At 40.4% G+C, this 16746-nt stretch overlaps 2 protein-coding genes across 2 annotated transcripts; both read right to left on the reverse strand.

Annotated features, from left to right (window-relative positions):
- Positions 1-4261: 4261 nt before the first annotated feature.
- Positions 4262-10741, reverse strand: pola2 (polymerase (DNA directed), alpha 2; the record flags this gene model as incomplete). The annotated part of the gene is made up of 18 exons (XM_083890933.1): positions 4262-4417; positions 4505-4631; positions 4733-4789; positions 5584-5690; positions 5821-5929; positions 6279-6352; positions 6459-6497; positions 6590-6714; positions 7140-7191; positions 7283-7345; positions 7660-7812; positions 8081-8169; positions 8304-8503; positions 9083-9192; positions 9316-9373; positions 9502-9587; positions 9725-9849; positions 10657-10741. 18 exons carry the CDS (start codon positions 10739-10741, stop codon positions 4262-4264), a joined length of 1815 nt encoding a protein of 604 aa, XP_083747059.1.
- Positions 10742-11551: 810 nt separating this feature from the next.
- top6bl (TOP6B like initiator of meiotic double strand breaks) lies at positions 11552-15782 on the reverse strand (the record flags this gene model as incomplete). Its single annotated transcript, XM_083891445.1, has 10 exons — positions 11552-11602; positions 11703-11801; positions 12014-12124; positions 12306-12427; positions 12560-12709; positions 13960-14083; positions 14722-14917; positions 15338-15393; positions 15477-15560; positions 15672-15782. 10 exons carry the CDS (start codon positions 15780-15782, stop codon positions 11552-11554), a joined length of 1104 nt encoding a protein of 367 aa, XP_083747571.1.
- Positions 15783-16746: the final 964 nt, after the last annotated feature.

Raw genomic sequence — 16746 nt, forward strand, 5'->3', positions numbered from 1 at the left:
GTTTCCGTGCAGCAGAGCGATGCACCTGCAGCAGCACTGGCAGCAGCTGAAGGACAGAGAGCACCAAGCACAGGAACGCAACAGACTGCTTCTGCTGCAGTTCGACAAAGCCCAGGACACGCTGAGAGAGATGTTGTCCTGCAATGCTGCCATGAAAACCATACGGGTGCATAGACAGACAGACAGACTTAAGTGTTATAACAAACAGTTGTACTTCTTTTCTAAGTATGCTCAGCTCTCATGTTGATATTTGACCCATGTAGATGGAGTATGAGAAGAACCTGGAGGAACGTGGCCCCGACTGGAAGCAGCAATACAAGGAGAAATCAGAGGCTGCACAGATGAAGGTCTGAACAGTTATCAATATGCAGCCGTCTTGTATTTCTACAGCCATAAAAAGACGGAATGGTGTATCCATATTATCATCTTGGTGACACTTTATATTACATTACAGTATAGTTACAACATAACATGAAATTTCCAGGTAATAGCCTGGTAATGACAATAGCAACAGTGTGGTAGTAAGGAGAAAATATTATAGCAATAACATTGTTTTTTTTAGTTGGCAATCATCATCTTATAAAGTGGGCATTCATCCTCCCTTATGGCACACAAGCTCTCAGAAATAAGAAATATTATCATATGATTTCCTTATGACAGTTTTACCATCATCATAAAGACTGTGTGTCCTCCACAGAAAACGGAGGAATGTTTGAGTTCATATCTGAAGAAGACAGAAGCAGAACAAACGACCAAGTCACCTGCAGGTTTGCTCTCTTCCTTACTCACTTTAATAAATGACAAAGCCGCATTTATCCTCTTCTAATATCCTGTGAGGGAATATTTAATGCGTTTCTTGGAGAATACATCCTCTACAAAAAAATCCTGACTTCAGCCACACTGATATTTTATTCAAAGGATAACACATCAGGTTGAAATGGTTTAAAATACACGTTCATATAGTGTGCATTTATTTGCAGGATTTACAAGATTGCCACAGAATGCTTCTGCACCTCAAGGGAACAACAATCAAAACAGCCACAACCAAGATATCTCTGATCTTCTCTGTACCTGGCTCACTCACCTGCGATCCCAGACAGTTCGTCTTCCCTTCACAGAGCCCGGTCAACGCCAAGGTTCCTCTCACGTCCCTCCATCTTTCCTGCCACCACCCTCCACCTTCCATCACCTGTGGCCAAGGCAGGATGCACCAGACTGGGCTTCCCCTCAGCCCGACCCACCCCGATCCTGGACGACAGGAGCTCCGAGGATTCCCTCAGAATCCAAGGTTCTGTGGGGTCAACTGAACATGGAGGAGTCACCTTGTGAGAGGGAAATGGAGGAAGAGACAAGCAGATTACTGAGCTCACACAGAAAGATGGTTGGTGGAAGCAGGAGCAGTCACTTATCGCAGGAGCTGGACATTAATCCAGGTGGGAAATTAAAACTCAACACAAAATAACCACACTGATTTCATATGACTCTATGTAAATCAACATAATATAGTATATAATAGTTGTGTGCATGTGTATACTGCACCCAGTGCGTCTGTGCAGTGGCCATACAGAGAGCAGTGAAAGTGGCAGAGATTCCAGTCAGGCGGTCAAAGAGAAACGGAAGAAGAAAACACGGCACCTCTCTTCACACCGAGGAAGGTGCAGCTCTGAGGAGTAAGTCAATGAACACAACATTAAAAACCAATGCAACAATAATAAAGAAGAACAACAAATGATTTAACTCATTCTCTTTACTTGATCCTATTTACAATATAAATCATGACAAGAGCATCATCATAGTCATTTTTAATATTTTCTCACATAGGTTATATATCCCTGTTCAATGTATTTTTGTACTGCTATTTCTATTTCGCATTTTTATACTTTTATACGTTTTATTGCGTATTGTATTACTGTTTTGCATTTTTTGTTGTTGTTGTTTTTGCCCTGCTATTACAAGTGAATTTCCCCAGTTACATACATTTCTGACTATCTTCACCACTATTCCAGTCAAACCACCTATTATTTTGAATAGGTAAAGCCTGCCTTTTCCTTGAAATATGTTTAATAAATTCAAGGTTTTTTATGGCAAATCTGATGGCAAATCATGGCAAAATCAATCACATCTTTACTTTATGCATGTTGTTTAAACATATATATATATAGATAACACATTTATTTAACCACATAAAAATAAACAAATCTCCCATGACCCGCGTGTGTGTTCTGACCCAGGCTCTGAGAATGACAAGTGAGGGATAATAATGACCTGAGAAGTTCTCCAGCTAATGATCTGTCATCCCCTCGCTCATTGAGGTTTCTAGCCTCAGGAACGCTGTGTCCTGGAACATCTGCTTCCTTCTTCCATCCATATTTTAATGTTACCATATTTATATGTGTCACATCCTGTCATTTTGCTTATACTGTGGCCCGGTTCTGTCCTCTACAATTACAATAACTTCTGCACGTCTTTTACATGATGAGAACTCTGGATTAACGTATTTTGTTCATTCCACTGTCAAGGTCATCCAGGACTTCCAGCGCCACAAAGGTCCAAAGATCAGAGAGCAATGGTTCATCGGAGAAAAGCAGCACGAGCGGTAGAAAGAGGACAAAGAAGATAAGAGGGGGAAGTGCTGCTGGATCATCATGGAAGGAGGAGGTGGAAAACCAAAGGCCTACAACTGAAGAGGAAAGCTGCTCTGCTGCTGCTGGGGAGTCACTGAGTCACAGCGAGGGATCAAGGAGTGAAGATACAGAGAATCAAAACCCTTATGATCAACCAGAAGACAGGAAGGAGGAATCGGTGAAGTTGGAACATGGAGTTGGAGAAATAGGAAGACAGAAGAGTGAACAAAACAGTGCAGAAGAAACGGACGAGGAAGAGAATCTTGAAGGAGAAGATGGTGAGGAAAAGGTGGCCAGTCAAAGAGATGAAGAGCAAGAGGGGAGACATGTGGAAGATGATGATGATGATGATGAGGTTCCTGGCAGAAAAAGCACATCGGGGGAAGAAGAGGAGACGGGAACCGAAGACGAGTTGGAAGATCAAGGAGATGATGAAGGCAGGTCAAAGGATGGACATGGTAATAAAAGAGAAGAGGATTCTTCCTTCTCTCAGGATGAAAGTGATGGGATCCAGATAGGTGAGGAGGAAGAGTCTGGTGAGGAGGAAGAGAAGAGTGATGAAGCAGAAGAGGACAGTGACTCGGATGACAGCATCATCTCACCACAGGTTCACAGGTGAGACAAAGAAAACCCATGATTTTATTTGCCAATGTCTGAACTAGAATAAAAATGCATTTTTGTTTTGTTTCCAGACAAAGACAGATGCATGTTATTCCTGAGGAAGCAGCTGAAGAGGAAGATGATGATGAGAAGGAGGGTAACATAACAGGATCTTCAGATCAGGACTCAGATGAGTTCAGTGAGGACGAGATTGAAAACATCCTCGCACCTCAGGAGCAAACAAATAAAGTGTGAGTACTTCTTATTTCTTTAATATCACAAACAAATCTGCAGCCGTTTCTCATGTCTTCTTAAATTTGTAATTTCAGAGAAAGTGACCAGAAAATGGATACGAAACCGAAAGGTAACATGTTAGTCTCCACAATTACAAAGTTAAAATGTATCTTTAAGAAAAAAAGTAGCTTTTAAGATCTTTTTAAGAATTGATGTCCCATTTCTTCCAGCATCTTGTGACTATGTGGAGATTTGTCAAGTGGAGCAGTACAGTCCAACAAAGACTGTTTACCACAGTGACTCTGATGAGTTCGATCACTTTTATGACTAATGTTTTTTCTTATAGCAATAAAGATAGATATTTGACTTAAATTAAAACAAACATCTCGACTATAATGACAGCAGAACATTAAACTGCATTACTTTCATATTAAACATTTGTTTTTGTTGGGAAATGTGTTTATTTCCCCCTCTCTTCTACTCAAACCCTCAGGTAAAGATATAAAGTGCTGCACAGCAAACAAGCAGACTGAAACCAAATATAAGTTTTAATGTTTGGTGTGTATGTGATACAAACCACAGGAAAATAAGCAATTAGGAAAGAACGTGGAAAGTACACAAATAAGTACAAATATAATTTATTTAAGAGATAATTACCACTGTATCTTTCCAACCAAAGAACAACTGGTCTCATGAGGTGACTAATAACTAATTGTCTGTGGTCAAAGAGCAGCATGAAAAGCTGCTTTCAAACTGGTCCAGGTTAAATCAGGTCACTTTTGGCGACTGTGAAACTTGAGTCTTTAGATTTTCACCACCTGAGCAGCCAAACAGGGGCTCTCTCTCTTTGTGTCCTCTGCTGCAGCGCTGCTGCGGTGGATGAGCAGTCTGCTGTATGTCCCGCCCACTTGACCTTTGGTCAGGCGTCCAGGATTGACACAAACGCAGCCGACTACGTCCTGAGGAAAAATGAAGACATGGTTTTTAAAAGGATGATATTGAATAATCCACTAACAATCATTGTTCTTGTTGTACATGTTCCGCACCTTCACAAAGTAACGCAGCTCAGAGGGAATGATGAGAACGTCGGGGGTGAGAGGCATCTGACCAAAGCACTGAAACTTTTCATAGTCCATGTTAACGTCCTCCACAGGCGGGAACAGCGGGTAGTAACTTAATGTCAACACACAAACAGGGTTGTTAATACTGTGAGTCATGAAAAAAGATGTAAATATAAGTACAATGATACAGAAAGTGAACTTAAAGACTCTTACCTTCTCTGGGTCAGAATGTGTTTCAGTATGCGTGAAAATCTGTCCGATCCAGTGCCGCTGCATCACAAACCACAGCATTTGTACATATGAGAGAGACGTTTTGTGCTACATGCGTTACTGTAAGTAAAACTAGGGTTGGGTACTGAACGTGGTACTTTGTAATGATGTCACTAGTACAGAGAGTATCAATTCACATGAATAATTGGTGCCAAATGTGCAGTTTATTCTAACAAAAACTGAGACATTTGGATTCGTTCATTACTTTTTTGTTCATAAAAGAGTATCAACAAATATGTACTGTCACAAATTCAATGTAGCATTATTGGTACAAATACCAGTTAAAAAAAAAAGAATGCTACCAATGTGAAATATACTGAACTGCTCACTAATTTAGTTCTTAATATAACCTTGATGTAAAAATGGACAAAGTCTTCAACTCTATTGTATTAAAGCCATGAGATTTATGATTTGAATCTGCACTATGAACTGGAATTTCCTAGACATCACCTGAAACTAAGATTCAGTCACACGAGTATCTACTCGTATATGCTGTGAAGTCCACATCATGTTAAAATGAAGACCTGAAATCATCCATTGAGACCATTAACTCCTCAGGAAAATGTCTGCTGACTTAATGAATCAAGTGAAAGGCCTTTCCCAAGGACATCCATTCAAACCAACTACTTTTTGCAATCAGGGAGGTTGCCCGCTGATGGCTCAGAAGATAAAGTCCATTTTCACATAGTCTACGGTTTTAAACAGTAAGTTTCAAAGTGAGTAACTGAGCTCAACTGTTGAATGATGATACATGAAAATCACATATTGCTGTAACAGCATGTCGTGCTCCTCACCAGCTTATTTCCTCTGCACCCATGTGGAACAGGATGTCAGTGGACGTCAGACCAAAGGTCACGCCGTCAATCAGCAGGGTGCAGGGGTCGGGGACCAGGGAGACACGCTGGAAAGCATCACGATGACACTGATCATGTCACTGCACATTTACACTGATAACTTGTCTGAAAGGTGCTGAAGCAATCCACAAAAAACAAGCATTTGACATCCCAGAGTCAGGTGTGTGTGTGTCTGACCTTGGCCTGGTCTTTGCTGAGGTTTGGCAGTGTGAAGGGAGGCTGTGGGTAGATGAAAAGGTGGTGGATGTCTCTCTGCGAGGGCACAAACACCAGACGACAGCCCACACTGGACAAATGAAAACACAAGGCTTTGTTAGGGTTTCCGATTAAAGCAAAATGCAAAGTTAGCATGAGGGAAAATGTCGTTTCTTAAGGCCCCGTTCAGACCTGGCATTAACATCCCTCCTCAAAGAACAAGTGCAGTGACCGGTGTTAATATTGTGGCAGTAACTGCAAATAAAATAATGTCTATGGGCTGATAGGTGTGCAAGAATAAAACAGTGGGTGGCTGACAATGTATCCAGGACAGTCTTAGCATAATCTGTAATCAGTATTGTGTGCAGATGTTAATACCAGGTCTGAACAAGGCCTAAGGGAGCTCCATTAGTGGAATCAGAGTCAGATATGAGACATACCTTTTGGTTCCATCCACGATGCTTTCAATGCATCTTGAGAAAATAGCCTCAAATGTCTCTGTTACTTGAGCTTTCTGTTGAAGAAAAAGAGAAACTTAAATACCACATAAGACCAGACTGAAAGCTCAAAAGAATTACCAAATGTTTGAATATAGTCTATATCACATCTGCTGTACATACCTCAATTTGTTCATGTTTGGAATCGACAAATGGGCCCAGCTTGAAAGAGAAGAGAAAATTATGTAACTTACATGTAATAGACTGTGTATCCATGTAACATGGCAACAAACAAACAATTAAAGTTACTATACCAGTAGACAGACATCAGGACGATCCCTGACGATCACTGTGATTAGGTCGAGCAGAGGGTCAAAGGTCAGGCTGTTAGAAGGCGTGTATGGTCCACAGGCCACAAGCACATTCACTGGCTCTGCAACTGCATACAATTACGAGCGTCTTAGATATGAAACGCATGCACACTGCACAGTGAAGTGCTTAGTAAACATTTTATAGGTGTTATATAGGTGTAACTTTTGAAAAATAATAACAATTTGTCTAAAAGGTGTCTAAAATATGGCTTGATTCCATAGTTATTAGCACAACTCTCAATCTCAAATGCTGTAACAATATTAAAACTCTCAGTGCGCTTTACCAGCAGTGGCTTGATAGTGGAGGATTTACGCTAATATTCTGTCCCAACACTAACAAACGGCAACTGCTTTTGTCTGTGTGTGAGGTCGAGGTGCCGAGAAAGTTGCTGAATTTTACATGATTTGAAATCTAGCAACTGTTTTAATCACTCGACTTTGGCAAGGTGGTTAGTAGTAACTCATATTTCTGTAAACCAACACAGTTCCTTACCTTCATCCATCTCCATTTTTATCTCAGGAGTGTAGAACGGAAGAGGTACTCCCTAAAACGGTGTTTACAGAAGATACGTTATATAAGATATTAGGCGTCATCTTTTGACTCTCTGTATCAGCACTTGTTGTCTTGTCACTGACCTCATACAGTTTGGAAGCCATCAGTTTACTTCCTGTTGTGTTCATCCCCTCCATCACAACCACCTGGGAAAAGAAAGAACACACACATCTGTACTCTGACATAAATGCTTCCAGCACAGTAGTTCAGTTCATACATTGATGTGATTTTTTTTGTCAGAGTTCTCGGTCAGACACTGGGCGAGTCTCGAGCCCACGTCCATGGCACTCTCTGTTACTCTTGGTGGACTTGTAACCTGCTGCACACAAAACTCAGCGCACAGGCAAAGGAGGCCCCACCATTGTGTGTGTGTGTGTGTTTAGAAGATGCAACACAGAACAGACACCAGAGAATTAAGGGCAGAAGAGCCATTTGTATCTGGATGTGTCCTCCTGCGTACCTGACCAGGAAACAGGGAGTACTCTTTGAGCTCTGATAGGTCAACGGGTACTTGCTGACCACCTTGCTCAGGCCCCGCCTCCAACAGAACTGACTGTGCGTTCAGTTTGCCGTTACTGTCGCAGCACACCTGACCCAACACGGTTATACCGTCCTACAGGAGGAGTGACAAAAACACAGCAAACGGAGTGATTTATGGGTGAATTATATGAGGATGTGTTGTCTACAACAGCCATAAAAACACATTTTACATGTCTTTTGATGCTATAAACAGTATGTCTATATATAGCATTAAAAAGCTAATTTCACAGCAGTTAAGTAGCTCACATTAATATACCTGTAGATTAATGTGATGCAATTCAACAATAGTATATCAATTCAAAGCTTTTGCAGACTGGGTTTATAGGGGTGATAGATTTTACCTGTGCAGGCAGTGAGACAGGAGAGAACTCTTCGATGCTGAAGTGAGACTTGAGGCTCTCACCAAGCTCCTCTATCTTCTCTGTCAACACTGGGAAAAAGAGATGCAACATATTCAAATTATTTTTTCTATCAACATTTATCTCGATATTATCTACAATATTATGCACATATGTATACATTTAAGGGATTTAATCCCCTGATGTCGTGAGTACAGCTGCATACCATTTCGCACATCTCGCAGCCTCTGGAACATGTACTTGTAGCTGCAGCTGAGCGAGTCTTCAGAACCTTCCAGGAGCTCCAGTGGGACGCCTGCACCTGGAGACCTCTTGCCGACCCAGCGGGTTCCCTGCACAGCGCCAAACGTTACCACCACCTCCCCTTTCCCTCCTCGCTGGCTGTACTTCTGTGAGGGAGTTGCACTGCGGATAAAGACGAATCGAGTGATCCATATGTGCCTTTTTTTTTCTTAAAAACATCAAACCAGACATGTATTTATGTTTTTTTAGGATCTATTTCTTAAAGTATTATCTAGACTTAACGGTTATGAATAAAAGTGTATCTGTAAAAAGGATATAGTGAAAAGAAAGTGAATTAACAAGTCAATAAATGTATCGTGTAACTCTCATATAAGCAAATGTCCATCAGATTGAAACCACAGCCAAATGAGTTCACACAATACCGATTAAGCCCGCCACGCCACACAGGAAATTACTTGATTTATTTTACAACAGCTGAAGGCAACAGCAACAAGGCTCTAGTATAGAGAGACAGCTGCAAGTACAACTGAAAACACAAAGAGGCGTTCCGTAAATTCTGCTTTTTCAGCAGATTGACAGGATAAACCCCTCTTGTCCCCTGCTGGATCCTGTGGTGCTGCTGTATACACAAAACTGCCCTCTCGGCCATGTCAGGTAGTCTTGCTTGACGGAGCACATTCTCAGATGAAGACCAAACAGAGTCAGAATAATATCTAAATTATAATAATTACTGCTAAATACCTGGGAGAGAAGCTTGCAGGAGACAGCAACAGACCAGGGCTGGTCAGCAGAGCTGCACTTCTCTTTGACTGAGGGTGTTCAGGAGTGGTCAGTGCTCGTTTCTGAGAACCCTGCACAAACACACACACACATTGACAGCACAGACACAGTCAGTGTATGGACAAATAGATTCACATCTGCACTCATTCATCTTCATCTTGGGTCTGTAATTATTACGGTTTGGCCAAATGTACCTTTGCAGGAGTAGAGTAGGAATCAAGAAGATTATCCTCCTCTTCTTCAGCTTTGATTCTGAACAAACAGTGTTAAGGTGTGACACACAATGACACTCGTCACACAAAACAGTTTAATCTCACACGGAGGAACTGCTGGAAAGTCCAATCGATGCTTTTAATCTGAGAGGTTAATGTCAAGGATACAGTTCCTGCAGCGAGTGGATGTCTCTGGTTCTATTATGACTTTCATCTTTTCTGGAGCTTGGTTTGGATTTTTTCTTGTTCAACACCTGCAAACAAGTTAGATACACACAGTTAATAAAAAAATAACCTGGACAGGTTACAACCACACACAAATATAAATACAGAGTCTCGAAAAATTGTGGTGAAATGGAAAATACAAGCACAATCATTGTGGGCCTGTCACCTCGTGTTCGAACTGCTCAAGTGTGTCCATGCTGAGTTTTAACCCATTCTTCGTGGAGCTGTATGCGACCCACTCCAGCACCATGTCGTCTGCCTGTATCCTGCTAACAATGCACTGCTCCACCACTGATGGAGGCGAGACGGGAAGGAAGAAGAGCAAGAAAAGGTAAAGACAACTGCACACACACCATGGCAACTAGTGTGACTGACACCAGTATTATGGATCACAGGATTATTACACAAATATGCAGATTATTAAGGTTAGGATTGCAGCGATTATATTAAATCTTTAGTTCCTTACAAAATAATATTAAAAATATATATAGTTAAGACAAGTTCTCCGATTTCTCTTTCTGGTCTCTTGGCTCCATATAACAAAGAAATCACAGACAAAACTAGACATTTAAAAAACATCATCATTTTGAGGTTTGGGGTATAATCCCCTGATATGAGTGAAAGTTGCATAAAACAGTCAATTGTGATTGTAACATTATTTCTGGCCACAAAACACCAACTTCACAAATCTGAGGCCAAACATGTTTTAGTTATTAATGATGTGTTGTCTCTCAACGTTTATTTGCGAATTACACACTGACTGAACATTTGTCACACTGAAAATTGTATATGAAAGTTAATATTACTATTTATTTAGTTATTGAAATATTGCCCAGCCCTAATTCAGACTATAAATAAAGAGCACAGTCACTGTTGTGTGTTGGAGGACACTTTGGGACATTGCACATAACTGCTCGCTTTTAATATATGCGACAATACAAAGGTTATAAATACTATAATTTGGAATTCATTATCTATCAGTGTTGATGTTATGTGTTTGAAAGCGACAAATGCACATCCTTCTGAATGGCTACTGAAGAATTGACCAGTTAGTCTCGAGCAGAGAACCTAGCAAAACAACTAGCATTTGTTACTTACTCTTATCCAGGACGGACTCGTCCTGACAGGGAACGCCGAACATTTCCAACTCGGATTGCAGGGTTTGTGCGTTGACCACCGCCATTGTTTTACAGCTTTATATTCAATATGGAGGAAATCAAACGTCAGGTCCAGTGTAACGTCAGCTTTTCCTGTCACTTCATAACAACAACAGCGATGAGCCAAGTCTCTCCACGACGCGTTTTCTAACCGCGAGTTACAGCAAATTATCTCCGAGTTAGCGTAGTGGGAAATGTGCTAACTCTGTATAAACCGGATAAACATTACAGCCGCATTTCATTTTACCGCGAAAAAGCGCAATAGCTGTTGGCGGCCGGAAGCTACGTCAGTGTGGCTGGAAAAAAAGCGGAAGTGAAAAGTGGTACAAAATAAAAAAACATCTACCGCCATCTTGTGGACACAATGAGAATGTTTATATAATAGTTGCTATACGTTCTGTTTGTTACATCTCTTAAAGTGTCAGTGACAAGCAAAGATCTAACATTTTTGTTCGATGTAGGTAACCAGGAGTCAAACGTTGGCCAAATAATTGAACTGTCAATCTAAATATATTGACAACTTCTGTCAAGTTTACAAACAAACAACTTTACCTATTAACTAAAACACTTCTGGATCTTGGGGATTTTCATTGATACTAATAATATGCATTACATTTTATAACTGTATATCTGCATTGTATGTGGTGTAACCTTAGTGAAACAGCAACGTGTTTTGATAAATAAAGGTTGAATACGTAGTAGTTAAGTAGTTCTATCACCAGGACATATATAAACATGCACTGATGACACATGAATTTAAGTGCATGGATATTCTCTCCAGTGTTAACGGCTTCCACAGCAGTAGCTCAAATCTATTTAAAGACACACAGACAGTCTCAGATTTCTGCTCTGGTAGGACCATCACCCTCAGGCTGTTCTTCCTCCATCTGTGGAGGCAATGATGAATGTCACAGGATGAGACACTGCACAGTTGTAAAGTGTTGCTACAGGAACGGGTCGCTGTCAGTGAACAAACATCCCACTCACCTGAGCAGAGTAGCACCGGCTCCTTGGAGTGAATTTCCATGATGTCACCCTCCTCAGAGACTCACAGAGGGCGGCTGACAATTCATGAGTGTCATGCACCTGATGAGCACATACATTATGTATACAGTAGCTGATGTATTGTATGTGACATGTTCAACGTGACCTCTCATGTACTTCTCTGTAATAGACATGTTTGCAGTGTTAACAATTGTGTCCTCCTGTTCTAATTGTGGGATCTTAATAAAAACTATCTTTTGTTCTATAATTTACACATATTTGCATGTGTCTTTTCAAAAATGATTTCTCCACACCTTCATGCTGTTCAGACAGGCATTTCTGAAGTCCTGGTTACTGCTGCAGCTCACAATACTGGTGGACGAACTGAGAATGACCTGAAGACCTGAATCCAACTTCTCTTTGCCCTGTCATTTCACACCAAAACACACCATTACATTATTATTTAGTAGCACAGAAAATACCATTGGTGATGATATATCGTTTGTGTTGAAAGTCAAGTTTTTGACCAAACCGTTGTTGATTTATTTCCTTTTAGATGATTCATCAAATAACTGTTCCAGCTGTGTGTGTGTATCTCAGACTTGCCTTCTTTCTGTGATGTTGAGCTTTCAGCGTGTTCTTCAGCTCCGTCTGCAGCGCTGTTGCAACTGCCTGACTGTTGTTGCTCAGAATATCCTCCAGGTGGTGCTCTATCAGCTCCTCTGTGGCTGTGAGATGATCACAGACATAGCAGTTAACACCCTGTGGCTGAAATAGTGACACATTGTTAGCCGTTTATAGAGAAGCGGGGCTATTTGTAGCCCGGTGCTTTGTGACTCGACATGATGCAGCTTCCTAACCCAAAACATCAGACAGCTGTGAGGTGAAAGGGTCAGTGTGCTGCAGGAAGAGGAAAAGCAGGAGACTCTGCTGCATTGTAGGAAGACTTGACTCTCCCTCCCAGTTGTCTTGCTCCACTGTATACACAGTGCCACTTTTGAGCCCAAGATCTGCAGAAGGAAATTAAACCATTATTTACATTGGAAAATATGAGGAGGAAATAGACATGGTTATTCTCTTTAAATCATTAAAACATTGCAAGTCCACACTGGTGCAATCACAACACAACACATGGGAGACACACCTCTGGGTTGGGCAGATGATTGTTTCTCACACATGGTTTAACAGTTTAAATACTTTAATGTCAGAATAGAGTATTTTCACTCAAAAAGTAGACTGTATTATGAAGCACTTTTTAAATGTTGTTGTATATTTTGAATAAATGAGATTCTTGTGCGTTTGCTCATGTTTCTGATTCAATGTGTGAAGAGAAAAAAAAACACATGGCGCAACAGCAGTTCCCAAGAAATCAGTCAAACTCACAATTAAACTTGACTGCACACAAATCTTTAAGAACACAATTTTTATAAACTTCGTGTCTCTTACGTTCCTCCAACTTGATTTATAGTTATATAGTACATTTCCTAACACTAGCCAAGATTTTAAGACATACTTTGTATTTAGTGTTAATTAAAAATGATTAAAAATGATGACATTCTATAATAAGGCCTAATTGTAGTATAGTTTGTATTGGCAAACAAATCCGCTTAGTTAATGTCAAGAGAAAACAATACTTTTTTTCCCCAGTTTGTTTAAATCAGGATGGGAACCAGAGCCTCCAGCAAAAAACAAGCTGAAATCACAGCAAACACTTCCTCCACCCCGAATTCCACGACACAATTTTCTGCTGTGAGAATGAGTTTGTGATGCAAGACTTTGACTCCTCAGAACTAAATGTATGTTACAGGAAACAGGTTTGTAGATGATTGTGACATTTAACAAACCACATATTAATGCTGGATCCCGGACGTGTTATTTGTCACAAAATTTCTTTGAGCGCTGTCACTTTAAGTTTTTTTTGTTGTGTTCTGTGTGCATTCTTCTTCTCTTCTTCCATTGTTTAGTCTTGTTTTATTCCTGATTCAAATTATAGGCTCTTTGTGATTCATTATTTTTTTTTAATATGCCGCTCTAGGCCAGGGCTGTCTTCTAAAACATTCTCTAAAAACAACACAGGTGGTGGAAAATGGTCTTCTTAAACTCAGACTTTACTAACTCGGGTTACTTTTCAAAACAGTGCTCAATGTCCTGGAATTTGAACCTTCTCAAATTATACCCGTTTATAAAGTGGCCCTTAAATCCCATCTAATGTAATGTATCCTGGCCCGGTGTGTTGTTCTCATCAGTGGTTGCTGTGGACCTTTGAAAGAGGAGCAGTGAAGGCTGTGCAGACTCAGGTCTTCACAGTCCAGACGAGCAGGAAGGTTCTGGAGGAAAGTGGAGGGGCTTGTAATGGGACCATTACTGGGGCTGTAAACCAAAACCTGGACACATAAAGTCAAGGAAGACTAATCATAACCAGATGCCGCAATAACCACAGATGACTCTACATGGGAAAGCAGAGGTTTCTACCAGATGTTTGACCTCCTCACCCAAAGTAAGGACTGGAATGTAGGCAGTCTAGTAAAATGACAGTCCCCACATAATTATAGTACCAATCTACCATATGGTTTCATTTCCCTCCATTTAAAGCAGCTGATATACTCTGCCTCCTCCCAGCAACTGTCTGACATTCGAAGGACTATATCTGACTGGTTCTGTAATTTTCTTAAAACTAACATACAGCTGCTACACAGCGGCAAACATCTGCGCTGGTTTACAGTTCCTTTTTCAAACTCTCATTTTTATTGGTTACACAACAATGTCTCCCAGGAGTGATTGGGTGAACATGAGCGCATTCCCATGTGCCTCTCCTCTCGCTTTACTGTGTCTCTGTTCTGACCAACTTTACATGCAGTTTGACAAAAACAAATCCTAAACTTCAAACTAGCTATTTTCTTGCATTTCCCACCTCTGAATCTCTCACAGATTCCGACTAAGAGCTTTCACACTCAACTGCAAAAGGTGAAAATTAAAGAAGATTAACCACATCCAGAATAATGATAAAATCAGCAAAGGATATTTGTATGTGAGTGAGCTGGGTTGGTAGATTGGGATACTGTAGCACACAGGGCCTAAGGAGTGTGACAGGCTGGATGCTGAGCTCCCCGTACAGGCCCCGATCCATGGCTTGTGGTGGGATACTGAGAGGAAACCTGCCTCCAAGGACCGGGTGTCCTCCCTCACACCAACATCCTTTCTTCACCCACTCTGGAGGCCTTAAAACCAAATAATATCATTATGAACTGCAGACAAAAGCAGTATTGACACGCTGTGGCACTAATTCATGAGAACAAAATGTGTTTTTTGTTACAGATTCTTCTTCTTCTTAAAAATAAAATAACATTGCTCCACACAAACAAATACACTATTATTAAATATGATTAAAAACAGCATCACTGACTGTATATTACAGGTGACATCCAAAATCAGTGAAACGTCTCCTGCCTGTGCAACTCTAAATTTGTTTTTCACTCTGAAAGAATAGAAACACAACATTAGTAAAGAATTAAAACAGAGGTTTTTAATGTTTTTGGCCATTTAAAGTTATAAACTTAAATTTTACAGTCAGATTTTTACATTTGAGGCTGGTACTACCTTGTAACGCCTAAAGCCAAAAATGACTTATGATGTCTTACCTGATTTCTGGCTGGATGGTCTGCTGGTTAAATTTGAATTTGAGGTGGATTTTAATCTGTGAAAAAAATAAAAAGAAGTAATTTTCTTCCTTACCAGTTAACACACTTTAATTGACAGGAAAGGTGAAAACGTCTCTACCCCTGCATTGGCCAAACTGAACATGTGTAGGAACTTCTCTATGTGAGCTTGCCACTCTGGGCTGAACATACTGGCATCTTTCATCTGTAAAGTGCAAAGAGAGAGCAAGTCATTCACACTGTGATCGAGAATGCTAATCACTTATATTAATAATTCAGGACAGAATAATGTTGGGATGATCACAAATGTTAGTACCTGAAAGGACACAAGTACTTGGAGTGAGCCATACAGTTCAGTGAAGGCACACAGCTCCTCAGGGTCAGGATCAGGACACAAGCATGTGCAGGGAAACATGCTCTCCTTCATATCTGCAAAGACTAATGTCATAGAAATATTGTAAACACAAACCAGAGATGTACAGTATGAAGGAGAAAGGTGTGTGCACACCTACCAGTCTGGAGTTCTTTCATTTGAATTATTTTGAACCAGGGACCAGCAGCTGCAACTGCACAATAAATAGATAGATGCTGTCACATCCCTCTGCAGTGTCTTACTGTAAGTCTCAACTTCTTTATCTATTTTATCTGGTTTAAAACAAAACAAAACAAAACTGTGAGCAGCCGCTTTCTTCTCATGTACAACAACATGAGTAAATTTGTATTTACTCACGTATGAAAGTTTTGTCAAGTTAAGTCATATTTATTTATATAACACATTAAAAACAACAGGAGTTGAGCCAACGTGCTTAAAAAATAAAGCAGGGTTAGACAAGCCAAATAAGGGAAAAAAAATCACAAAAGATAAGATGAAGTACAAATAACACATTAAAACAACCTGATTGTGTGTGATTTTATAGGTTGACAGTCGACACTGGGACCGTTTGTAATGTGAAGTGTGCGTTAAACTGGCATTTACACGGTCGAAATAGTTGCAGTAATCCAACATGTGGATATGGAGGAATGGAATTTCCTTTCTCAGATAAATTCTTATCATTTTTTGGACTACAAAAACACACTTGTTTTCGCCATATGTTACAGAACCCATCTGCTCACTAGTGTGCAACGCAGACACTGACATTGTAGAATCAGTTTACAAGGGACATATTACTACTATGCCTTAGCATCACACTGTCTTTAAAGTAGGTCCACACACTGGTAATGGTGTGTACTGAAGTTAACTCAAATGCAAAGATTATTTTCTGTCAGGACAACCTTCCTTTGTTTGAGTATTTCCTGACAACTTCGATCACAGGGAAATTCCCCTGATTGGTTATTTAGATGAATCAGTTCACATTGTGGTCAAAGATTAAATGTCTCACACCCAGACTTCA

Source organism: Microchirus variegatus (genome assembly GCF_963457635.1).
Source record: "Microchirus variegatus genome assembly, chromosome: 6".
In the NCBI taxonomy this organism is placed as follows: domain Eukaryota; kingdom Metazoa; phylum Chordata; class Actinopteri; order Pleuronectiformes; family Soleidae; genus Microchirus; species Microchirus variegatus.